Source organism: Periophthalmus magnuspinnatus, chromosome 23 (genome assembly GCF_009829125.3).
Source record: "Periophthalmus magnuspinnatus isolate fPerMag1 chromosome 23, fPerMag1.2.pri, whole genome shotgun sequence".
NCBI classification, from domain to species: domain Eukaryota; kingdom Metazoa; phylum Chordata; class Actinopteri; order Gobiiformes; family Gobiidae; genus Periophthalmus; species Periophthalmus magnuspinnatus.
This window is the reverse complement of record NC_047148.1, coordinates 19,079,709-19,106,582: the sequence shown is the minus strand read 5'-3', so window position 1 is coordinate 19,106,582 and position 26,874 is coordinate 19,079,709. Positions and strand designations below refer to the sequence as shown.

At 40.8% G+C, this 26,874-nt stretch overlaps 1 protein-coding gene across 8 annotated transcripts in view; it reads left to right on the top strand.

The window, feature by feature from the left end:
• The window catches only part of dab2ipb (DAB2 interacting protein b), a 93,333-nt gene that overhangs the window by 31,034 nt on the left and 35,425 nt on the right, over positions 1-26,874 (top strand). For 6 of the 8 annotated variants that reach the window (XM_033990159.2, XM_033990154.2, XM_033990156.2 and 3 more), the window contains exon 3: positions 5,955-6,073. In XM_033990159.2, coding sequence (XP_033846050.1) covers positions 5,955-6,073 — 119 coding nt within the window. Of the gene's footprint in view, positions 1-5,954; positions 6,074-13,280; positions 13,655-19,386; positions 19,697-26,874 lie in introns of those variants that run through there. The other 2 variants (XM_033990158.2, XM_033990157.2) reach the window with 2 other exon arrangements.

The following is a 26,874-nucleotide window of genomic DNA, read 5'->3' as shown; positions in this document are numbered from 1 at the left end:
CTCCTTATTGCTGCGCGGGATTGATTCACTGGCATTACACTGTGTTTAAGCTCCGAGTCTGCCCTCTCTCTGCGACTTAGGGGAATAATTGGATAAAGGTATGTCTTGTTTTCATCTGCTAGGCATTAGGGAAGGAGGTGTGTAAGCAGAGAACATCCTGCTGATTGTCCAGGCATTGATTCTGAAAAGGAAATGGACTAATTTAAGGGCCCATATTACACTATTGTCTGATCTATGTTATTATGCTGTTTCCTCATCAAAAACATGAACATCAATAACATTTTTAACACACAAACCCTGCATATTTAGGATGAGTTCTTCTCTCAGACTGAAAACACTCTGTTCCACCTTGTGATGTCATCATGTGGTGATACAGGAAGTGCGCCACTCTGTTTTTAAACTCCACACACCTTCACTAGAATCATTTGGATGATTTTAGCCCTAAAATCGTCTCAACTAAACAAAAGGTAAAAGGTAGATGTTGACTTAAACTACCACTTCATGACATCACAAGGTGGAACAGAGCATTTCGAGCTTTGGAGATGCAAACTAATAATAAAGTGTAACTCAAACACGTGTGAATGAAACAAAACACAACTCCAGGTACGTAATATTGAATTTAAACTAAATGCTATGTAAAGAAAAGTAAAGGCTTATACATCTTACATACATCTTATTTTAGTTTTATTTATTTATTAATTAATGTATTATTATTATTTATTTATTATATTTTTTATTTTATTTGTATTTTTTATCATTATTATTATTATTATTATATTTTATTTTCTATTTTTTTATTCGTATTATTATTTTATTATTATCATTATTTTATTTTATGTTTTATTTTTATTATTTATTTATTTATTTTTATGTGTTTTTTTTAAAAATATATTTTCTATTTGCATTTCAATCAGAAACTCATTCTCACAGACACATTTGAGAATCAGACTCAACACGCTTTGGATCTACAAAATGTACTGATTCTCTTTGTTCCCCAGTAAATCAATAAAAAATCTGTTGTCTTCCAGTGACAGAGCTGCACGGTTTCTGAAGTTTTCATGACCTGCGGAGGCATTTCACGACCTGCGGAGGCCTGTGAAATCTGATTTCTCCCCCTCTGCCTCTTTGTAATTAGCTGCCAGCTACAGTGATGTGAAATAATTACAGCGCTCAATGAATCTGGCTTGCACTTATGACGTCGCACTTGCCTCATGTCAGACTCTGCTAATGTAATAGCCTTGCCATGTTAATATGGCGGAGAGGATGTTTGCTAAATGAAGGCTACAGAAGACAGCAGAACCAATCATATTTATGTTAGGGCTATCACAGGATTATGTTGCTAATTATCAGAGGGAATCAATTAAAGTGTTTACATGGATTGGCATATTATGGCAATTATGGGCAAACGCAATCCAGGATCAGCACAATCCAGACTGTTTCAAGCAGGTTTCTCTTAAGGGCAACAATAGTGAAGACATTTTATTTGCACGTTGAGTTTCTTTTAGGGGATAGGGGTAATTACCTTCAGTTATAATATGCAGTAATGTTATAGTGTGTTTTAGCTTGTTGTTCTGTCCAAAAATCCTGAACCCGAGACTAGTGATACTCAAACTTTTAACATCAAGTATCATCTGAGATAGTATTTGGTTTTCAGAGTATCACCAGAACTGCACTTAATTAGGGCTAAACCTGGTCTAAACTGTGACTAACCCATAGATAATGTCGTTCTCAGTTACGATTAACCCAAAGGAGGACAAAAACACAAGGCAGACCCACAGTTTGAGAAGCGCTGCCCCAGACTCTGCTTGCTCTCTCGTCGATCATGTGCTGTATCCTCCATCATTTCCTCCTCATTTCGTGCGATCCTCTCATTCAGCCTGTACGACTTGTGGCGCGGCTGGGAGCTGGCTGTCAGTTGTGACTGCTCTCACCTCTATTTCTGTCTCCTCTGTGTGTCGGACTCACTTCCTGCTCATCTCTTCTCTAGTTCTTGTCATCTGTTAAGTGCAGACTAGCTGAAATGGAGTCTCTCACGTTTTGTGCGGTGCCTCCCCTCTGGGTGAAACAGGTCTTCATTGTTTTGCTGGAGGCTTTTTGGCTCGATTCAAAAATTAGGATGTCACATTCTTGGCCAAAATGGAGAAGAGTAACACTTTATAATAATCAGGCTGTAATTAGGTATAATAAAACATCAAGACAGAAATAACTGATAATGAGCAAATTGTTCATTAAAAATGATTCAGTCTAAGCAGCGACTAACTCTGACCCAACCATAACCCACCCATAACCCAACCATAACCCATCCTAACTCTAACCCAACCCTAACCAAACCCTAACTCTAACCCAACCATAACCTGTCCTAACTCATACCTAATTCAACCTTAACCCACCCATAGCCCACCCATAACCCACCCATAACCCATCCTAACTCAACCATAACCCACCCATAACCCAACCATAACCCAACCCTAACCCAACCCTAACCCAACCATAACCCATCCTAACTCAATCCTAACCCACCCATAACTCAACCTTAACCCACCCATAACTCAACCATAACCCAACCATAACCCAACCTTAACCCACCCATAACCCACCCATAACCCAACCATAACCCACCCATAACCCACCCATAACTCAACCATAACCCAACCTTAACCCAACCCTAACCCTAACTCTAACCCGACCATAACTCAACCATTACCCATCCTAATTTAACCCTAACCCAGCCTAACCCTCATTTTCCCTGACCTGACTTCTTAATTAAGTACTTGTCTGAATCATTCTTAATAATCTAATTTTTCATTATGAATTCTTTCTTCTAGTGTCGTTATTATAAAGTTTAACGAAAAGAGAATGAAAATGTTGTTTAAAAAATGATGTAATGATGTAAATGTTGTAAAAACAATGACGTAATTGTTGTTTTTGGCTCCTCTCTCTGTTGTTCATAACTAGCGTTCACTAATCAGTCTAGTAGCCTCCGGGGACGAGTTCTGTTCACAGTTTCTCAAAAAAACTGTTTGTTTGATTAGCTCTGCGTACACAACAGAAGACTCATATCTCAAATCAACTCATGAATTACTTTGATTTCATCATTTTGAAAACTATGGATTGTTTTCTCAATGCATTGAAGAAGAATGTAAATGAGCGTGAAACCCACACAGTTTGAACGCCGAGTGTTTGCCAAATGTAGGCGATGTATGGGAGCTGCCTATGGTGCGACCTTGTCTGGAGCCCTAAACATCGCTCTGGTGCCAGCCGCGATGACTCAGCCCGGCTCCTTTAGCTAATGGGCCCTGCTCACAGTTGACTGCTGACATCAATAGTTGGCCATTTGCCGTTCACTTATCTGTGACTTACATGTCAACTTGGCCAAAATGATGATGTTACAACAAGGAAATTGCTTACCAAAGTAGAAGCCCATGTCCAAAGCAGACCCCCACTCAGGCAGCGTCCATATTTTGTAATACTGTATCATAACACCATTTAATAACATTTCAAACCCGTATCGATACAAAGAGGCTTGATATACACAGATTCTGTTGTGAAAAATGTTAAAAAAAAAAAAAAAAACATAAAAAAGTAGATAAAGATATTGATATTGATATAATATAGTGCTTAAAATTTAGCTTTGACAGTGGTAATCTAGCTGAGGGGTAAATGAATAAATGAAGATACCGACATTTTGGTACTTTCTAAGTCACAACAAGTGCTGTGTTTAGTGTGGTTTACTGCATTGTTCCTCTGCCCCTTTGTGCACTGTACAGACGAGCCGGGCTGGATGAATATGTATGGTGGATGTCATGATGAAACATGGGTGCTCCTGAGTTGGCGTGAGAGCCTGACAGTGACGGGGCTGGGCATGTAGCTCACAGCGCCTCCTGGTGACAGGTGGTTTTCACATGCAGAATGCTGAGACTCTTTTGTGATCAGCTGGCAGCCTGTCTAGAAGCTCTACTCTAATGATCTCTTTTCCCCCCGATGCCTTGGGGCCCGTTCACACTCAGGGCAGTAATTATACAGGTGTGTTAATGGTGGCACTGGGACATTGCAGGTTTGTGTATGCTGTGTTGCCTGTCACCTGCCACTGGCCTGTTAGACCTTATTTCACTTGTGCACTGTGTATGTGAAGGTTTGAAGGGTTAAGGCATTTCATTTTCACACCGCAGCCCACGTACCAGCACTCTGTTGTTTAATAGGGCTGAGAGCTGCACCTGCTGCTGTTTATGCTCTTAGATCTGTCCTCCTGCAAAGTGCGACTTAAAAACACAACAACTTTGAGATGTAAAGTGGCACGTGTAACTCTGCATGCGATTTTTGTCTTTAGATTGATAATAGTTTAATATTATGTAGGGCATAGCAGGGCCGGTCCCAGCTTTCAGGGAGCCCTAGGCTGAACTTGTCTCTGGGGCCCCCACAGTGGATGTATCTTGGCTCAGCTATTGGTGATTCACATTTGACAACATTACGACTCTGCTCTCATCACCTTGACTAATTATATTTGTATTTATATGACCAATATTAGACTGAAAACATCCAGAATGTCACAACTACCACAGTCACAAGAACAAAACACAAACATATAAGGGGGGTCAGGAATTCTAGACAAGTTTCTGGTGGATTTTAATGTGTTCCAGTTGGCGATAATGGCCTTACATTTACATTATGTCGGGTCCTTGCACCGGTGTAAACACATAGCTGTAAATGCATGGGCTTTTGGGGGCCCTCTGGTGGCCTCGGGGTCCTAAGCAGCTGCTTAGTCTGCGTTTAGGCTGGGCCGGCCCTGGGGCATAGACTTCTGATAAGATCGGCAGTTCAGTGAATGCTCTGTTCAAGCCACCATAAAACATCAGTTCTATTGTCTGTTAATTAAAATGGGACCAAATTTGACCAGTTGTGCTGCTTAAATAGACGAATTAAACAAAAGCCAAGCCAGTTAACAACTTTGTAGCTAAACCTGTAGAAAAATAAACATGTCACTGGATTCTTAATAATAACGCCATGAACTTGTAATCTGCTCTGTTTTTCATTCACTCTATACTTGGTGGTGGTCACAGCTGCCCTGGGGTAGAATGATGTCTTACCTAAGGACAAAATAACAGAACTTTGTCCGAGCGGGTTGACGGACAAGCCGCTCTAACCGCTGAGCCACTGTCTCCACTGGTTTTGCTTGAACCAATCGCATTACGGCACACAACATCACTTCCTGATATCTTGTCTGTGAACTGTCAACATTCTGATGAAGCCAAAAAGCCAAATTATAATTGATCTTGGTTAAGTTTTTAAAGCACTCCTCACCTACAACTATTGAAGCATGCTCTTGTCCTCCCTCATTCTTTCCCTTCCCCAAAAACCCAGTTCCACTCAGATCTAAAATAAGCTGCGACTCACCATTGTTTTCCACGCTCTCTCACACAAACGTCTTGCCATTTCTGCAGCACATTTCTCGTCTGTCGGAATATTCTCTCTGTCCTTATGCCAACCAGCAGTTACTATGGAGACAGCGAGGTGCTTGGGGGAGTGTGATTGCAGATGTTAGGAGAAGTAAACACAGAGGCTTAGACGAAGACAAGAGTGTACAAAACTAATATGGGGGTGCAAGGGCGAAATTAGTCTGGAAGAGTGATTACAAAACACAGGCGCTTTGAGTGGCACGACTTGCACAAACAAACTGGCATGATTGTGTGTTTTATAAGCCACCCCTTCGCACGTGTTTAGTATTCATATTGTGTGTTTGACCTTGTTGCGACTTGCTCCACTGAATCACTCTCTGAAAATCTATATTCATTTCTTAGCACTTTATTTCTCCTGACATCTGGTCTAAGTACATTTGTGTGGTATAAATGACTGCATTAAGGGGTTCTGTTCCAACGCCAGACGCAGCGCAAGTGATTGACAGCTCTCCTAAACCAACAGGGAATGGCTTGTACTGACTGCATCTCTCTGTCCATCAGGGTTTCCTCAGTCGTCGTCTGAAAGGCTCCATAAAACGCACCAAGAGTCAGCCCAAACTGGACCGCAACTCCAGCTTCAGACAGATGCTGCCGGGTTTCAGGAGTGTGGACAATGACAGGTGCGTAGAGACTTGCACAAATGAGCCTTCTGGACACATTCTTTCTCAGTTTCGGGTCTGGTTATCAAATATTGGGTGACTACGATCTGGTTTAAGAAAGTTTCAGCTTTAGTTTTTTGGTAATATCTGCAAAAGTACATCACGTTTGAGAGTATTGTCAGCTTTCATCTCTAAAAGGCTGCACACAGTTGAATCAAAATCACATTCTGAGTTGGTGCAATTATCAAATCATAAAGAATAATAGAAAGCCCACTTTAAATAAAAAAAATATATTGTTTTATTGGAAAAAAATCAAAACAAAACAAAAGCCCATCCCTGTACTTTTTAGACTTCTATAAAAATGTTCTTGTAATTTTTGATTTAGTTTAGCTGTTCGAGTTCATTTTGATTTAATTTGGGAGTTGATTGGAATATGGACATATGGAAATGAGCACTACACGAACAAAACCTAACCTCTAACGTCTAAGTCGGACAAAACAAGTACAACGTTTTCGTCAATCCCATGCGAGCCAGATTAAAGCTAATTACATAGAGAATAAAAGTGAGTAAATTGAGTCTTTCAATTTAATTACTGAAATTGAATCAGTTCTGAAACCACATGTGGGTAACTGCGACATACCACTGAATAAAAGTAGGTCATGCATTTTATATTCATGGGTTTCAAACTATAGCAACGGTCCAAGCAAACAAAATGGTAGATTTTTTTGGGGAACGATCCTCACAAAATCCTTCAAATCAGAAACTTCAGTCTCAAACATAGCTTTACGATCTATTTTACCATTTATCTGCTGTGTTTGTACTGTAAATATTATTCTGTTTGGCTTTGTGAACTTGCTTTGGACTCTCTCTCATCCCTTTTACTTTTAATGAGGCATTAATATCACTGTCGCATCACGAGGAGGGAACACTTGCAATTGTTGAGAGCGGAACACCAAGAACTCTTCAACCAGCGCAGTCAGACAAAATGAGCCCTCCTCCTGCCCTCCCGCTTCCTCCTCCTCCTCTCCCTCCTCCTTCCCTCCCTCCCGCCTCCTCCTCCACTCTGTCCCGCTGTCTTTTCTCATTCCCTTTACCACTACTTCTCCTCTGTCATTACCACATCTATCTAACCATGCTCCACTCTATCCATTTCGGACTCGTCACTCTCCAATTTGATCCTCATCACCAGCCTGTCTCCTTTTACCCACTCCGCGCAGTCGTACAGCCCTATATATACGTGCGACTTGGTTCCTCCGTGACAAAGTGCTTCAGCAGAGAGGAGAGGCAATTGGATTGTTTTTACTTTGCAATGTATTAAAGAAACGTGCTTGCCTAGTCGATTTATTCAGTGCAAACATATAAAGGCGTCCCGTGGATCTGTTTAAGGTGTCGTCTGCGGTTATACTGAAACATTTGGTCAAAACACAGCCCCTCGTGAAAGCAGTGGGTGAAACAACACAACAAAAAGTAAACTAAGGAAAAGAGGAGAGAACTCAGCAGCTTTGAATAATCTTCTTTTACATTCAGACCTCATCCTACTCACTGACCATTACTTTTTGTGGGAATATGTCCTTCCTTCCTCCCACACGTTGCAGATTACACAAAGTGGACAGTGTCTTGTGAAAATCTCCCCGAGGTGCTCATTGACTGTGTGTGTGACATTGTTAGGCAGTGCAGCCCGAGGCGCTCTCCCGCGGAGGCAGACCTGCAGAGGAGCAGCAGCTGGGTGTCCGAAATGAAATATTCATTTGCATTAATCAAACCCACTGCCTCAGCAATCATGTTGAATAACCACACATTAGCATACGAGATATTTTCTTTTGTCAAATTCTTCTCATTTACAAAAAAAATCAGCTTTCGACTGTGCAGGGACCTTTGTCAGCACGCAAAATCACAACTTCAGAAATGAAATCTAAAGGTGCTGGTGCGGACTGACACAGGGATTTTACCTAAGTGACCTCTTTGACCTTTACGAAATGCAAACCCTTTTTTTTTATCTTCATTTCTACACACAACCTCGTCTACCCCAATGATGATAAATCAATGTAAAAAGACTTAAGCTTAAAACTGTTGTGTGCAAAAGGCCACCGTCACCATTGTGCAATCTCGACAAAATGTGCTAAAATGTACAGTAAAAATGCTTTTTTTTTTAAGGATAGTTGGCTGTTTCCCTATAAGTTTACAATTTAACTGCAGCACCTCCACATTAGTTCAATCGCTGCTTCCTGTCTGTCAAACCTTCGACAGGGAATGTAAACATTCCTCATACCAACTGTGTATTTTTTTATTTTTATTTTTGCTAGGTACATCTTTAGGGAACCATTTGCATTTGGTATGTGTTAAAAACCACTGACAATACTACTCCCCCTGCCTGTCATTGTCCTCCTATGTATTTGAGATAATGTCTGTATTTGGGTTGCAGCGGCTCCTGCCAATGACTCATACATTTTTATGGAAAGCTGCTTGTGTAACATAGCAGGGCTGCGTCCATGTTCTCACTCCAAAATACAGTATATTAGCAGATGGTTGAACGATCCCAAACCATCCATTGAATAATTATTTTTGCTTAGCTGCTGTTTGTTGTCAGTCTCCTCTCTCGCTCGTGTCAAACAGTCTGTTCAGTCTGCAGCTTATGTCTCAGTTTACTGTCCACAAGTATAATAACCAATCGTATAGAGTTGTCCCAGGTACTAATCAATACTAACAACAAGTATTTAAGGTAATTACTCATTTCAACAAGTGTCAGTACTGAAAAAATGTGCAAATATCACAAAATTTTACATTTTCTTGACAAAGCTGCTCTATATCAGTACAGAACTATTATTTTGCATTTAAAATTCTTGCATTCTCTATCAAATTGAATATGAAAATCATGCAGTAACGACATATTTATGCATTTATTTAACAGTATATGTGCTTTTGATACTTAGACAAATAGTTATGAAGTCGTGATAACTGTTTGAATACGTATGTTGGTTCATATAAGCGCCTCGTTTTTATACCTGGCCTTAAACGTACTATTTGGGCATAATGCATGTTCATCTATCCTCAGACCATTACACCCTATGCGCCATTGTGCTACATGCCATGTCCATATAAGGCAGTGCAGTGTTGGTAATGGCTTTGCTTTGTACATATCTGCCCACAGCAGGAGCCTGGAGCCCTCAGTACAAGACCTCCTGTCACGTTCCCATAAAAGAGCACCATTGGGGACTCTGTAGTAATTGTTGCAGGTGGGAGTGATGGAAACTGTGTGTGTGTGCAGAATGTGCAGCAGCGAGAGAGAGAGAGAGAGAGCAGAGGAAGACATCCATCCATAAATCCAATAAAGTGATGACATTTCGAGTTATTAAATTCTCTAAACATTCCCCAGGTGGTCGCACTGTAATATCCCACTTTCTTTTTTCTTCTCCTTCTTCTTGTCTACCTTTACATCTTCACCCGCACTTCCTGGCATTTGCTCTGCTGTCTCCTTCCGTCTGTTAACACTTTATTGACAAAGTTAAGCCCGTAGTATTTCCCATTCGGGTCCTGATGTCCAGCGGTAATGCTGTTCAAATATACCCCGTGAAATGCGTTTTTAACATTTGTTTGCTGGGAATTGTTTAAATTGTCACAGCTGAAACCTCCTTAGATCAATGAAATGATCAATTATAGATTCAAAGATGCCATCTGCAACTTTATTAGGTTTTTTTTCACCAGTAGATGGCAGAAACCTGTTCCCTCCTCCTCTTACCTGGCCTTTTTTAACGCTCACCTGTGTTTTCTGTCAGGCCAAAACTGTCACATTATCAGATTGTAAACAGGATTTAGTGGTGATATCTTATTAAAAAAACATAATTAAAACCTTACATAAGTTATGAAAGTTATGTACTGATATTGACCCATGCATCAGCTCAGTCAGTACTTCTGTATTTTTCACAATTTTGACCGAGGATCAATACCTCTGTGCGTGTGGTCTCTGCTCTCAGATATTACATAATTGTTTTTCAGTGAGATGTGGTGTGGTTGCAGAGATGTAATTAGTGAAAAAGGAAGAGAGTCCATCTTTTCCCTGCTCCTCCTCCTTCTCCTTCTCCCTGACTCTGGCATCCTTCCCTTCTGTCATCTCATTTGCGATACATGGGTCTGATAATGCATGTGGTGTGAACCAAACAGCACTTATGGTCAAAATCTGTTGCGCGACGCTGGCTTTACCCACCACTGTGCGATATTAGACCGTGTCCCATACAAAAGTCCATAGCAATGTACCTTCTCTTCTTTTGTTTACTTGTGGAATCGTTTTAAGTCTTTTAAGATATGGTTTTACTTCGCTCCAAGGGCAGCGCTGGCTATTTATACCTGAAGTTTCGTCTTGATGTGTTGTCTTTTTGCCGGTTGCCTGAAATAATTACATTGTTTAGTCGTTCCTCCAAGGTTACTTCTGCTTTTGAAAAAGGCTTAAGGCTACCTTTAAATGAGCTTGGTGTCAGACATATTCTACATACACAAAGCGCTTAGCTCATAATGAGTAACAACGCACAAGTAACCGTTCGTGTACTGTATGTTGTTCTCGCTCCGGCTACACAATAGATATTATATGCAAATGTGCAATCTGACTCCACACTTGTGTAAATATAATCATTGTGTGTCTCATTTTCGATGTCTTGCGGGGAACATTGCCGCATACAGTTGTTCCGCGCCGTCCTGTAATACACACACACACACGCGTTATTACTGACTGATGTCTTGAAATCAAAAGATGTTGTGTCGTGGTTTAACCCTGCTGGAGTTTGGTCTTTTTTTTTCTTTTTTCTCTCTCTCCTGAGGTAATGAGCTGTAATGGATAGGGCCTGGGGCATGACAGGAATACCAAGGGCCGCATTAAAGCAGTGTCCTGTGCATCCCTCTAAAGGACTGCTCAGTAAGCATGCAAACACTCATTCATCCTTGTCCTGTTTTACCTACTCTGCCTTATTCACTGTGAACTGTATTCATACAATTACATGTTGAATATTGTTACGTAACCGTTCGAGTACAGGTAGTTTACTGTGGCGCGGAGAAATGCGAAATGTAACTTTTTGAATATGGGGTGTTTTGGAGAAGGACATTCACAATAAGTCTGCACCATCACGACAAAGAACCAACACCTAAGAGATGAATGCTCTCTGCAAATTGTCTAGTTATGTTTTAATTAAAAGAAGACATATTGTGCTTTTTGGAGGTCATTTAGTTATTTGTTAGTATGAAATGTTGACATCGTGAACTGTAATATTGGTCTAAAACAACTGAATAACACAAACATGCCTATTCACTTCCCTTTTAAAACCGCAGAATGAATAGACTTTGAATTACTTGTTGTTCTCATTGAAAAAGAGTCTGAATTATTTCAATAACTGCAAATAAGCACTGTGGAGCGGGGTATGGTGTAGGTCAGGGGTGTTCAAACTTTCCACATTAACGGCCACATATAAAAACACAAACAAAACCGAGGGCCAATACAGTGAATACTTCAAATCTACGTTATTATTACAAGTTAGACTGAACTACTACACCTTTATTCACGCTTACATCCTCAACGGGACACATTAAATATTTGATATGGGCTTGTTTAAGTAGGTTTTCAGAATGTACAGTAAAAAGTGCTGTTTAAAGTAATTCACACGGAAGCTGGGGGCCAAGAAAAATTGGTCTGAGGGCTGCATTTTATCCCCGGGCCACAGTTTGGACATGCCTGGTGTAGGTGAAATTGAAATTTCCGAAGGGCCACACAGGATTACTGAAACATCTGTAATGCAACTTTATTATTTGGCACTTTTTACATGACTTCCTTTGTATCAGATAGTACATACCAAGACAGATTGAGTCAAACTAAAGCATTATTCTTTACCATTCTATGACCAGTTCTCGCATATTCAAGATATTACACAGTGTCAGTGCAACTTCTCATCTGTTTTATTGGACTCTAGTGGGTGGAGGTTTGCAACAACTCACACAAAATGCAGCCACTGTAAATCCAATGTCGACTTTACACTGGATTAATGCGTTGGTTTGTGTATTGATTAGAATAGCCAAGATTCTGTTTAAATCACATGTGTCAAACTCAAGGCCCGGGGGCCAAATGTGGCCATCCACATCATTTTATATGGCCTTCAACATGGTAAATTAAAAGGTATGATGGTCTTAACATGTCATTTTATCAAGAGATATGTCATTACACAGCCATATTTTTACATCTATGCAAATTAATATGCAGTATTTGAAACTGAAAAAGTAATAAATACAGAAACAGTTAAAAGTAGTCCCATTTATTTTACATCTGGCCCTCTGAGGACAGCCATTTTGCTGATGTGGCCCTCGGTGAATATGTGTTTGACACCGCTGGTTTAGATAATCATAATCTTGGCTATTTGAACATCTGTTACATCTGAATATCGCTCGTGAAGTAATCCAAAACAGTCAAGTAGTAGTCATTTTGAATTTGCTTTGGGGGGAAAAAAAAATCCCGGTCACGCAGTCATTTGATCCATCCTTTAAAACTGGTGTGCACCTCCTCCGCTCACCCGTAACCCATTGACAGATCAGTTTGTGTCTACAGTCCCTGATGTGCCGTGTATCATCTGTCAGTGCGTGAGGCTGCGGTGATGTCATATCTGGTGACATCACTGCGGACGCGCACTGGGAGCAGATTAGTGGATGGTGGGAGGGGGGGAAAAAAAAGATTATAGGATGGTGGACCAGGCTTTTCTCCAGCTGTTCCACCTTATCTCCCCTCCCTCCCTCCCTCTCTACACTGGCCCTTTATCCCCATGTGCCTGTACACTCTGGCAGCATGGGACACACTGCAAATAGCTTTGGTTTCACCCCAGCCAGACCACCAATTCCAAGGCAAATTGAGCGTATCAAACCCCTCCCACCCAAAATTCCACCTCTCACTCTCTTCCCTTGGTAGTTACATTGCCAAACTGTAGCTTGTTCAGTGTAAAAAAAAAAAAAAACAGCTTAAGTGTCCATGGCTTAACAGCAGTCTAGCAGCAGGCAGCGGTTGACAATAAGACCAGATACTAGCTCCATAGTTGACAGGACAAAGAGCGCACACACTCCCACTGGATAACACAGGGGGGCAGGGCCAAGCTAGGCTGCATCGCACACAAGCTCACACGTGACACCCCCACCCCCCAATGAACAGCATATGCAGACGCCAGGACACACAAATGGGAGGTGCAGTCTACTCAGTGATAGCGACAGAAGCTGAGATTGGGAAGAAGAAGAGGAGGAAGCTTAAGAATTGACAGGGAATTTCAACTTGATTCATTGTTCAAATGGCGATTGCGAATACTGGAGGTTGTGTCCCATTTCTGAGGCAAGACAGGAAGTAGGACATGCAGTGTGCGGAGTGAGAGGAGAAGGATAGAGGGAGCTGCGTTTCTCCACCCCTCTCCTTAAAGCAGCAGCAGCAGCAGCAGCAGCAGTGTGAGAGGCAGGAGTCAGAACGCAGGCACTGACTGAGCTGTCTGCATCTGCAACAGGACCAAATGAATCCCTGAGAACAGCTCGTGCTACTCACATCCCTGTCCACTCCTTCTCGGCTTGGGTTGCTTAGAGGAATTTTGACAATGCCCGGTGAGTTTTTCATGCTTTCACTTCCCATTCGATCCTTTTGTGTGCTGATCTGCTTGAGTTCTCTTTGGTTGGTCAAGCCTCCTTCTTTAGCAGTGATTTGAAATGTGATCACCGAATGGTTCATTGCTCCCTGGCAGCTGGGTACTGTCCACTATCTTTTTTGTTTCATAGCCGAGTTTAACACAAGCCAGCTCGCGTAATAACCGTTCGACTCATGACATTTGTTTTAACCTTCAAAGAGATTTTTTTTGCCAGCACAAAATGTCATGCTGAAATTGCACGTCCATTTCCAGCGGTGTCCTAGATGTAGTATCTTCACACAAAGCTGGCTGTGTGACTTATGGCAGCGTGCTAACACAAATCAGATGACCAGGCCAGGCTGTGAGGTCAGCTACTCATTTGGTCTGGCATGTTCATTTAGACTGTGGAAGAAATTAGGAGTTAGAAATGCTTTCTGGTCTGAATCATAGTTGTCTCAGCTTTGGGGAGATATTTTGGGCTGTCACTTGTTTCTCTAAAAAAAAAGACTTTGAGCGATTACATTACTGACCAAGTGTTGATAGTGATGAGTTGTGATGTAGAACCAAGAACATATAGGTTGTGTGAAGCCTGTACTTTAAAAAAAAAGGCCTAAACTTGTATTCTGTTAGCATGTTGACTCTGACAGTAGTTATATATGTACTGCTGGATCATTTTTATGTATTATATCAGATCAGTATTTCAAAATTTCCTGAAATGCTGCTCCATTTTTAATTTTTTTCCCAAAGCTTTCCCATTCTGCGTGCTCATGTGTCAATCCGAATTCATCCTTAGTACATCAGATATGTCTTTTTTTAGCAAATTAATGAGTTAAAATAGAGGAGCATATATGTATAGAGAGAGGTGCCTGTATCTTTATTCACACAAACATAAAAAAATCATGGATAAATACTCTTTTTTTCTTCTTTTTTTAAAATATTGATTATAAGCCACAACAGCTAGAGAAAATATCAGATGTCAGCTAAGAAAATACCCCATCGTACCATTTCTAAACCACGTTATAGTCGGCTTTTGGTCCCATCTCCACTTGCTCCATGACTAGACTATAGGAGCATTTCTGTCAGCATGTATTTGTATTCATCCCAGGCAGTGTGATGTGACCCCCTCCTCCCCCCTTCTCCTCCTCCCCCCCGACCTCCCCCCCCCACCTGCAGCCCGAGGCGTGGGCCACTGTATCTGCTTACATGCATGAGCGATGGGCTTGTGTACATATATGTGTACATGTCCTGTGTGCGAACAGCCATGTGTAATCTGTGCCCCATGGAGTGTGTCCCACCATAGCTTTTAGTGTCAGCGCACTTTAATTGGGAGGATTGGAGCAGTTTTAAAGGCATTGCTGTGTTATCCCTAGTCACTGATTTGGATCTCATTTGGATCTTCTCACTGCTTAAATTTAATTAAACGTAATATATAGTGTCAAGTTTTAATCTGGTGCGATAAACAAAACCTTAATGTGCGATTTTTGTCTCTTTTATAAAGCATCCGTTAGTCGTTAGTTTGAGACATGGATGTCACTACGGTGCAGATGGTTCATTACTTATTAAATACATAAAAATATATAGATTTTAAAAAGAAAAATGAAATAGAAATTGACAAAGCAGATTGTTTTCATGTGTCTGGATTGTTTGGGTCTTTTCTATCCGTCTAAATCTGTTGCGTGATGTTCATTCTTTCCACATTCTTAATTTCATGCAGTCTTTCACTTATGTAACAAAGTGCTTTATAATCTTTGATATTTTGATCTGCACCAAAAGAGACAGAACAGTGTTTTTCGGCTTCAGCGTTTGTGGGGCTGCTCTGTGTAATTACTGTGTCATAGATTGTCATTGTGCGGCTTCCATTTATTTAGTGAATGCTGATGAAGTGGAGCAGGGCATTTGATCCTGGCATGTCCTGGAAGCAGCCGAGGGCCAGGACACCCACGGGACACATCCACTGTGCACACCCATAGAGCCCACCGAGGGAGAGGAGGACAGGAGGAAGATACTGGAGTATGGAGGAAAAGATAGTACCATAAGTCATTATATAAATATAAAACACATTAGTGTTTCAGTTCAGTGTGTTACAGTCACATTCTAAATGTGGATCCAGCTGAATTTAACACAGTTTAGAGGAACTGTGTGTAGTGTGTGCTCTTACAGGGTTTTTTGTTTTTTGTTTGTTTTTTTAAAGAATCTGGGTTGTCCATGTCTTAACTTGCAGATAGAGGACTCAAACTATTTTTTTTTTTTGTCATTCTCAGGATATGGACATTCCAAATGAGGCTCATGAGGCCTGCTCAGATTCCTGACTGGATAATCATCTAGATCAGAGAACCAAAACACCAAATTATAACATAAACAACATGGCCACCATGGCCAATGTTTTTGTGACTAAGAATGTATCAACATGACCATTGTCACCAGAGAGATGCATTTATCTGGGGCACATTTAGGTTATGTTAATGGATTTTTTTTCTTGCATATGGTGCCTTAAATATGCAAGTATAAATCTGAATAACTGTCCAAGCCTGTGATTACTAGGTCTGGTGTGCTGCCATAGTTCAAGTAAGACAGTACGGCAGGTTTTACTGCCCTTAACTCATTTGTACAAAAGAACTGGACTAATGGCTAACAGCAAAGTGTTTTGGTTTATTTTACACAATAAATGTGACCTGCCTAACGTAAGACTTAAAGGTGTTGAGGGTAGTACTGAGGTGTGAAATGGTCGTCGATGAGATAAACCATTGTAATATCAATTGACTTGCTAAACTGGCCTCACTATTGACAGTTTGGTCCTCGCTGAGCACCTGTTAATGACTTGAACAGAGGCTTGTGGAAGCTTGTCTGGAATGTGCTGTAAGTGCTGATTATTTAACTCTGTTCCTTTGTGGCCATTTTGGTTTGGGCAAGTGGCACCCCTCTCAACAGGTTGGCGATTAACTGGAGAGGAGTTCTCCAATGCTTCACACAAACAGTTTTCAGATTGTTTCCCATTGTGCTCTGCAAAAGGTATTTTAAATTGTTATATTAATACACAATCAGAGTTGGCCTATGATCATTCTTCATTTATTCTGCTATCCACTGATGGTCTTCTGGTCAAGTGCACGTTTCCAAAGTTGTTGGTTTTTTTGTAGCCTTGAATTTAACTATTGGACATTTTCTTTTGAATAACTCCTTTCATTTTTCCCTGGCAAATTCAGAATCATATCTCTCTGTATTTTTTTTATACAGAGAGATGGTTCCCACTGTCTCTGTTGCACCTCAAGCCAGGCCCAAACACCACCGTGCAAACAGATTTGTATCTTTTTCAGTGTGACATGAAGGAGCTTATTGGTCACAAATCATTTTGAATAAAATGACATTTCTCTCACCCCAGAGTTTAGTTTATCGCTTGCATTGATTCTATAGAAATCCATAATGTTTTACAGCCTCTGTGATATTTTTCCCTTTTTTTCACCCCATAATCGGCCATATTTGTTTTGATACGCCCGACAACATGTGTCAGTGCTGGGTTAATCCACTTGTCAATCATGCCCACTTGAAAACAGAAGAGATTCACCGATGACCAGACTCATATCTTTGTAAAGTAATGGAGCAGTGTGTGTTCTGGATCCCAGGAAACTTTCATAATAATTTGTTAAGATAATGGACATTTATCTTTACATTTATTTTCACTGTGTATTTGGACTGTTATGTTATTCCAGTTTTGTTTTGTAGCTATAAACAAGTCGAACTCTTTGTAGACTCAGACACAGACTGGAGTAACCTTTGCTATGAATGTGGCGTGTGGAATGTGCTCTTCCATTTGCACCTTAGACCCTCAGTGTGGTGTGTATGCTCACCTCGGTCACATCTGTTACTATGTCCTCTCACGTTATAAAAGTGTGGATAGTTTAGCTGTAGCTTCTATTTTTAGGGTTTTATTAAAAAAATAATAATACTGTCCTATCTGTGCCTCTCCTTCTGTGTTCCTCTGTCCTGTGTTCACCTTGTCCTCATCTTTCCCGCTGCTCAGTTGGACTTTTCATACAGGTTATTGTCGGTTCATGTATTTATTTATGTATTTATTGTAGAGTTTTGTCATTAGTTGGTTCATATTCAGACTAATCACTAATGTTGTGTGGGAAAATAGTGAGAAATCCCAGCTGCACACATTCAAACATGTGCAATATAAAGGTCAGACCGCCACATGACTCAAGACTTACAACAGAGGGTCATTGTTTCGAACCCGTTTTCTATAAATAATACAGATCCAGAGATTACGTTGTGCGTTCCTGTTTTCGGACAAGCCATAATAATCACATATATCACGTAGCTTTAGTCTGACCTGCATTCATGTTGGGAACAATCACAAAAAAAAGAAAAAAAAGAAAAAAAGCAAACAAAAAAGAAAAAAAACTGGGTGAGATAGTATCACGAGTGCAGGCGGGAGAATGAGGAAATCCCCAGTTTAGTTTGTAGTCTTTTGTCTGTAGGGTTTTCGCCTTGGCTTTGTAGTTAACCTTTAACCAGGCATGCCTCGAAACAACAAGGTGTGGAGCGCTGTTCAAGTGATAAGAGCAGACAATCTTAATCCATACCACCAAGAGGAAAGAACGCCTCCCGACTCCCAAAATGATTCTGAAAATGTTTCTGGAACCATCTCGGGCTACAATCAAATCCTGATCTATTCCACGTGAAAATTATATGTGAAATTGTCTGTTTACGCTCTCAAACGCACACAAACGCCAACTCCTCCTCCTACCAATCGGCCTCCGTCATGCTCTGAGTGAGTGACAGGTAGATTTAACCAATCACTGTGAAGCGTGAACGTTCAGAAGTAGTAATTATTTGGTATTTGTGAATAAAAAACAAAACAAAACCGTGATCTGGTTGTGATTATATGGATTATTTTTTTGCTATATCACATTGAGATGATTGCGTTTGAAGGGTGTACGCTACAGCAAGATCATTTTTGTACATTAAAATCAATCAGAATCAATCAATCGTGTTAACAAAGCATAACGTTAGGTCTGTATTTGGATTTTGATGCGTTTAGTGTTGACGCAAACTTCACTTTACACATTAAAACACCAAATTATCTTGGGACTCTATGGAAAAGCACATCAGAACTTGAAATTTTGAAGTTTTTTTTTTTTTTTTTTTTTTTTTGCAGAGATTTATGAATTAACCTCTTTTTGTGGCGCTTTTATTATCTTACAATACAAAGCAAGTCACAATCCAGTGATCACCAGATGCTTTAGCGTTGGGTAAATCTTAAGTATAGCATTTTAATAGTGATTTTCGTGCTAAAGCATACACCACTAATAGAAATGTTCACTTACTGACAGCGTGTCTTGGCGATGACATCAGTCTTCCCTGGTGTAAAAACATCTGGTTGTGTGTGTGTGTGTCTCCTCCCTAAACCTTAACTGGCCACTAGTTTTTCAAATGCACACTTTTGTCCATTCTTTTCTCCCCCTCCTTCCTTTTCCTGCACAGCCTTGTATTTCCCAAAGCGTGCAACATAAGGGGTGGACCATATCTCGGCATTGCTACTGGGAGGAGACACAACGCTGGCTTCCTTGCTGCCAACTTGGGATCTATATTATAGCAACACAGCAGAAGATGACTAAGGAATAGAGAGGTTAGCTTACTCTGAGAAAACACCCGTGGATGTACTTGTTTTTTGCGTTTTTTGTTGCTTATGCCGAACTTTCAGATGTGTTCTAGTTGCAGTTTCATACTTTTAATGCAAAGGTTCAACATCTCCTCCTTTGTGAGTGCAAGTGCGGTCTTTGTGTTGCCTTGGAGAGGTCTGTGTAGTGGCAACAGCAAGCAGACATCCTCTGGGAGCGGTGTGGTGTAACTCGGGAGGGCAGAGGCTTCAGACATGTTCCCAGCCCATCCAAAATAGTCCGGAAAAACACACACGCACTGCGCAGACGTTTGTTAGGAATGCCATCCCAACTGAAGTGGTTTGTTCTTGGGCTGCCGGCTCGGAAAGCCTCTCGTGGACCATGTTTCATATCTTCAGTAAATCGTAAGTGCTGTTTAGTCTTGCATGTTTCTACCCTACCCTAAGCAACTATTTCTTTAGGATTTTAAGGTTCACAGCTGCATGCAGGTCTGGCTTTTCATTCAAACACTTCCTTGCCACACAAAGCTCTTCCTGTGTGAATCATGAAAGCAGAGAAAAGACTGGTATGGCTGATTAGAATAGGGAATAACTAGTGTACAGTGGGAGAGTGGAGTTGAAACATCCTGTGCAAAGGGGAGGGCATGTTTAGACTTGAGCATGAAAAGTATTCAGCGCCAGAGGCAAATCTCGGGCTTCACAGCGCAAATAAGACCTTTGTATTTACACCAACCTTTTATGGCTTTGCTTGAAAGGATGGTGCTACCTGCCATGATGTTTAAACCTACAGTGTTTATACATGTGATCTGAGTGGATTTATGCGATTGTAAAGGCTAAACTTACTGTCATTTATGAAGATTAGTGTTTAATTGTTATGAAAATGTAGTGTTATTTAATCTGAAATCTGAAAAAGCCAATATTTTATGCGCACAAATGCATCAAACCCTGTCCATCGTTGGAGAAAAAAGCTCTTTTGCATCGTTAGATCTTCAGCTTCTGTGCTTGTAATTCACTGGTCTTTTCCAATGTTACAGTATGAGATATATTATTCCTCCTGTGCTGTGTGGGAGGAAAGTCATTGGCCTTTTTTCTTATTGTGAGCTTATTGTGTGAGTGCGTGCTTGTTTCTTTGTCCAGAGCCACAGGGGTGTTTGAATATTCAGGTCAAGAAGTTGGAAAAAAGAAGCACTTCCTCATCTTGGCTTTTTGCACTTGTTATCTGCTCCCCAGACATCACATGTTGCGTAATACTGGGGTTAAAACACTTTATTACATGTAGAAATTCATCAAAATAAGACTGAAAAGGTTCATTGAAGTTTGATGTTGTGTGTTATGTGTTATTTTCAGAAGAGGTGCTATTTGAACCACGGCTTTTATGCGCACGGCCTTGACCTTGGCAGTCCTCATTATTATGACTTAGACTGTCCGGCTCCTACTTTTTAGCAGTCCTAAGTAGATCTATACATTTCCAGCAGCAAATACAGTCAAAATAGTTTCTTTTTCAGGTATAATAAAGACGAGGGAGAAGCAAGTTACCCGTAAGATTCATATCTAATCTAATTAAAGTAGTATTTCTCCGTAAATGCTTAAATTCTGTGTGTAATGGTGAATGGCAGAGTGTGAAAGCTGCCTGACACCTCTGCGGCCCTCAGGATGTGACAGTAGCTGTGCGTGTCCACGGGCAGGACACGACTTTAGTTGGCTAATTGAGCAGACACGGCCCAATTAGACAGAGCTTCAGTCTGACTGGAGTGAGGACTGTATTATGTCTGCTGCTGCTGTCTCCAACTCCGGCCTCTGCCCTGGATCTTAAACTACAAATAGACCAGCCTTATTTATTTAGTCAGTAATCCTCTGAGGTTATTTTGTATGTAGTAGTACCATGGGACAGTTATTTTAAAAGTGCGTGTATTTATTCCCTCTTGTTTTGCATGAGTTTCAAGGACTGAATGGGGGTAAAAAGGTGTAAACGTTAATTCGGGCGCCTTCTGATTAACCATGGATGAACTGATCCTTCTTAGGTTGAATGTTGGAGTTTTGTTTTGTTAAACCAGCGTGCCATTTCCACATCTCTATCCCTGGACGGTTTTTACGCCCGGAGATGACACAATGGCATAGTGCTGTGCTTCCATCATACATAACAGCTTTACTGTGTCAGCTGCTGCCCTGCTCTAATGTGGTCATATTTGCTGCCAGCTGTTTTTTTTCCCTTTGCACTGACCTGAGAGAGGGGCCCGAGGCGACCCTCTCCGTGGCCGCTCTCCTGTCTGCGCTCCGGTGTCCTGCCGAGCTGAGCGCCCCGGCAGATGTTTGTGTGAATCACGTCCTCGGCGCGCCAGGAGGGTGCGCTCTCTCTGTGTGTAATGTGAGTGTGTTAGCGAGCGGGGCCATCGAGCCAGCTCTTACCACTGTCATTCACCTGGATCACTCATAAAGCAGCCAGATATTCTCACGAGCTCATCATTATGTGAAGTGCAGCACAGGGACCAGATGTAGACCTGGTTTGGACCTGGTTTAGGCCTGGTTTAGACCTGGTTTAGGCCTGGTTTAGACCTGGTTTAGACCTGGTTTAGGCCTGGTTTAGGCCTGGTTTAGACCTGGTTTAGACCTGGTTTAGGCCTGGTTTAGACCTGGTTTAGACCTGGTTTAGGCCTGGTTTAGGCCTGGTTTAGACCTGGTTTAGACCTGGTTTAGGCCTGGTTTAGACCTGGTTTAGACCTGGTTTAGGCCTGGTTTAGGCCTGGTTTAGACCTGGTTTAGGCCTGGTTTAGACCTGGTTTAGGCCTGGTTTAGACCTGGTTTAGACCTGGTTTAGACCTGGTTTAGACCTGGTTTAGGCCTGGTTTAGACCTGGTTTAGACCTGGTTTAGACCTGGTTTACACCTGGTTTAGACCTGGTTTAGTCCTAATATGAGCACCTGTCTTGTCCTTCCTGTTTGTTGAGTTAATTTTAGTTCTTTCATACACAGTAGACATACACTATACCTCCCCGTTGATCTGTTAATAATAATCTACAAGTTTAAAATAAAATGATGCCAATTTCAAAGTTTGAAGAAGCCCAAATACACTCGAACCTGCACTTTTAACCAGGCATTGCCCCGAAGGACATCTGATTATTCCAGAGATGATCTAATAATAAAGGCTAAGGTTATATTCAGTGAGTGCCTTGAGTGTAGCGTTTGTGTTTACTGTATTCTTCCCTCTAAAGGCCTGTGTCCTGTGTAACTGAAAGCCTGTCTTTTATGTGGAGCTATCCCTTATGCAGAGTCCTAATGTGCCCTCCCTTTTATAGCTTATGCAGCTCTTATTTTTCTGTGCTTAAGTGGTCGAGCTATGGTATGTGGTGTGTGCCAGCGCTCAGGGCAGTGTGTCACTTTGAGTTTCCCACAGTAATCTCTCTTCTTTGTTTTGTGCGCACAAGTATACTGAATGTGTCACAGGACGGATGCACTAGCTATAGATGCCACTTCTACTTTGCATGCTGGTGCTCGCTCAGCCGTGTTGGCCGGCTTTTCAAATGTGCTTTTTTCTTTTTATTATCATGGCTGTTCGAAGCTCTACAGTGTTGAGACTAAGGAGGTCAGCGATAGACGGATTCAAAGTGTCAGCCTTAATGCAATGTGGGCAATTTCTCCTTTACACTTGTCAAGTTGGCCAGTGGATTTCCATCCTCCATCTCTCTTTTGTCTGGCTCTCTCCTGAGATCTGTAAGCTGTCAGTGTGAGGCACGGTGCAGAGAAAGAGTGAATCAAAAGAGCAGAATCAGTTCTAATTGCGTTGTTGTTAACATTGAGTAAGTAAGTCATTTTAATTCTGCATCGTGGCATTAATCAGCACATGGGTCTCATGTTTTATTAAAATGTCCTCCTCTATGTCTTTAGGGTTTAAGGTGCATGGAAACGTAAACTAAACGTAAAATAATAAAGTTTAATGCCATACTTTGGAAGCTTCCAGGCAAAGTAACAGCATCTCCATGGATACAAACATTAAATAATCTATATTTTTGAAGGCTGCATTTTTTTGTGATAAATGTTTTATTCAAGTATTGTTCTCAACTGCAGCTATACAGGTTACAATCAATTACATTTTTTTAGTAATAATAGTAATAATAATAACCCACAATAAAGACAAAATAAACATATATATATATATAAACAATAATAATAAAATAAATAAATACATAAAATAATAATAATGATAATGATAATGATGAAAATAATAATGAAAATAATCCTGTCCAGGTTTGAATTCCTTCCATACGGTCAAATTTCCTCCATCAAAACACAACAGCAGAAGTTGTATAATACAATAAAGGCTGCACTTTCATAATCCACATTCATAATCAGGTCAAACAAATGTTTTTTTCAGAAAGGACACAGAGCCACATGGAGACACTTGGGACATAAGTTATTTTACTAACAGATACCAATGTAAAACACAAATACACAAAAAATATGTCTATGGTAAAACTTCTAAGGCCAGGAGCATCACCCTTCTTGACAATATTTTGAGGAATTCCTTGATGTAGTGAGAGTCTGTAGCCACACCTGCAGATGAAACGATCAAACCCGCACTTTGATCATGACCTGGTCCAGCGTCCACACTCCTGCAAAGAGAGACATGACAATAACACACTGTACTATGTGGAGCACGCAGTTTTATCTCAGAATAATTCCAAATCCGGATGTAATTGTATGAACTTATTATTCCAGCACAGTAAATAATTGGAATTTGTCACATGTGGTTGTACTGACTGAGCAAAAAATACACAACACAATGTTTTTTTTTGTTGCAAACATTAACGGGATGACTAACCGTAGCTCTCTTGTGTTGTCTTTGTTTGGGAAACTGCATTTTGGGTGATCATGGACGAGCAGGTAATTGCATAGTGGGCTAGAAGTTTTATGTGGAAGAGAGTATTGATTCTTGTAAAAGCTGTTCTAAAGACAAAACAAGCATTCTCCTGACGGGCCCCAAAACCACAAGCACTGAGAGCTTCTTTTGGCTGGATTAACTGGAAGCGACCTTAGAGAAATCAGATCAAAAATCATATTCGAGGTACAGTGAGCTTTACGTTTGGCATTTGAGGTATTTCATGCTTGTTAATACGTGTGGTAGTACAAAGCTGGTATTAATCGTAGTAAGATTAGTCTGCGGCTCACGTGGGCTACACCTGACTGCTGGTTTTGACTGATTTTTGCGACTATGGAGACGGAATATTTAGCCGTTTAGTCACATCGTCTTCTCTTTTTTTATTTTTAACTGTGCCTATTGTTTTTTAACTTCTTATACGTTTTTTTTCCCTTGTGACTGAAGCAGCGTCAAGCCATCCTGCGGAAAAAAAAACGTATTTCGTCCGCTCGTGTTGTATTGTATCTGGTTCTTTCCATCATGACCAATAGCTTTATGACTCTAGGTGAGCGTAGGAACATAGATTGGCCGGTTTCCTTTCATTTCTGCTCTTTAAACATAGTCAATTGCCAGTCAGCCCAAGAAACCAACCTCATTTTTGTCTTTCCTTGTTCTCCTTTCCTCTATTGATTATGGAAAATGGTCTACTTAAGCATTTCTTGAGCATTACAATTGTGTTTACAAACTGTAAAAAAGGTCTTTTAGCCATAAGCACAAACATCTTTCCTTGTGGTGGAATCTGCTACCTGACTCCAGACTCTGTGCAGTGTAAGTGCAGTGATCAGATCAGATGCTATCAGATGAACTGTGAGGCCGCTGAGACAAAGAGAACTGGGAGCAGCCGAGACCCATTACGGCGCTTTCTGCTGCGCCCGACTAACTGACTTTCTATTGAACAGACCTGAGCTTTCCTCCTACTGTAATATGTTTCTCATTCACTCGTGTCTGCTGTGAACACTTTGCACACAGCACTGATTCGCAATTGAGACAAAATAAAGATAGACATTTAAAACATTTGTCTGTTTTTTAATATAAGATGCAATATGGGAAAGTTATTTTTACTAACAAAAACGCCAGAGCTACGGAGGCTGTAAGATTTACCCTTTTGTGGGAGTTATTTTACAAAAACTAGATATATATTCTAAAAATCTGAAAATGGAGGAGCTGCAGCCTGTGGAAGCCTGTGTGGATGGGGCATTAATATGGTTTTTCCGCTTGTTTTCTTGATTTATTTTGTTCACATCAAATGAATCTGAAGCAGTAAATGTCAGTGTATTTTCAGTATCCTATTATCTTTTTTCTTTTTCTAAATAATATAGCTTTGTTGTTAACAGTTTTACTACATAACTCACGACTGATGACTTGTACTGAAGCATGCACTCTCCTTACAACATGTTGTGTAACTCTTACGATGCATTTTCAAATGTGTTCTTTAAGCCATGACCTTTTACATAATGTATTTCACTGGAGGCTGTATGGAGCTCTATCTGTGCACAGTTTCTTAGCTGAACTCCTGCGGCCCCTGAAATATTCAAGTGGCCCAAATGAAGCCCCAGAGACACTGAGGTTAGACTGATGGGTGATCACAGCAGGTTCAACACAGACAAACTGAGAGTGGGGGGAGTCAGGGACTTAGAGGGGTCGACCTAACGTGAGCTAAAACACCGTTCACTGGTCAGACCCAAGCAGCCAGAGGAAAGCACTGACTGTCAATGACAATCAAGGACAGTGACCGGCAGAGTAATAACAAAGAGAAGCAATTCAACTCATTTTAAATTATATCTAATTATTTCGTCACTGCTGGCACTGAAAAGACTACAAGGAAACTGGCATTATAGATGAAAACTGTGTTATCTTTACAATATACTAAAGTTTGAAAAGAAAGGATGAAAGGTTCAGCCATTGGTCAACAGAGCAGCAGTGATCCTGGGAACAGGAAGCTCCAAGGGGCCCAGCCCCAGCTCAAGGCTGCCTATTTTAGTGTCATCATGATGGGCATGGCTGCCATACTTACTCTCTCCAGAGACGAGCTCATTTTACTTTGGAATACAGTGCCTGATAAGATATTTGATGGGTACATGGATGATAATTATACATTTGCATTTATTACTCTGTTTATTGTAAAAATCTGAAATAGTTGATTTTTAAGTCACTCTGTTTAGAGATTTAATTTTAAAGTCTTATTTTGGATTAGTAATACAAAACTATAAAACAAATAACCTGCATTCCTGATTATTCTATTTAATATATTACTACTACTAATAATAATAATAAACATATGCATAGTTTGTGTGCATGTTTGGCTTTCAGAATTTAAACAAGTCTTTAAATATCCACAGACAATTAATATCCATTTTGGTGTATATTATATATGTTGAACCTTTTGAACAGCCCAAGAAACAAGTTGGCACCTAACATTCATCAATCCTTTGTGTCTCTGAGCGCACATCTCTCTAGAAGGCCCCAGCCTCCCTCTCTCTCCTCACTTGACTCGCTGGCTGTTTTGCCCAGTACCTCATCAGCCAATCACAACGCAGCGCTGTGACAACAAGTGCTGAGAGATGCCTCCTCTGTATAAACGTGGGGTGTGTAGCAGGTTACGGACTGCCGTTGGTCTGTCCCCTGAATGCAAATGTATGTTTGTTGTATGTATGTGTGAGGGGGAGAGAAAG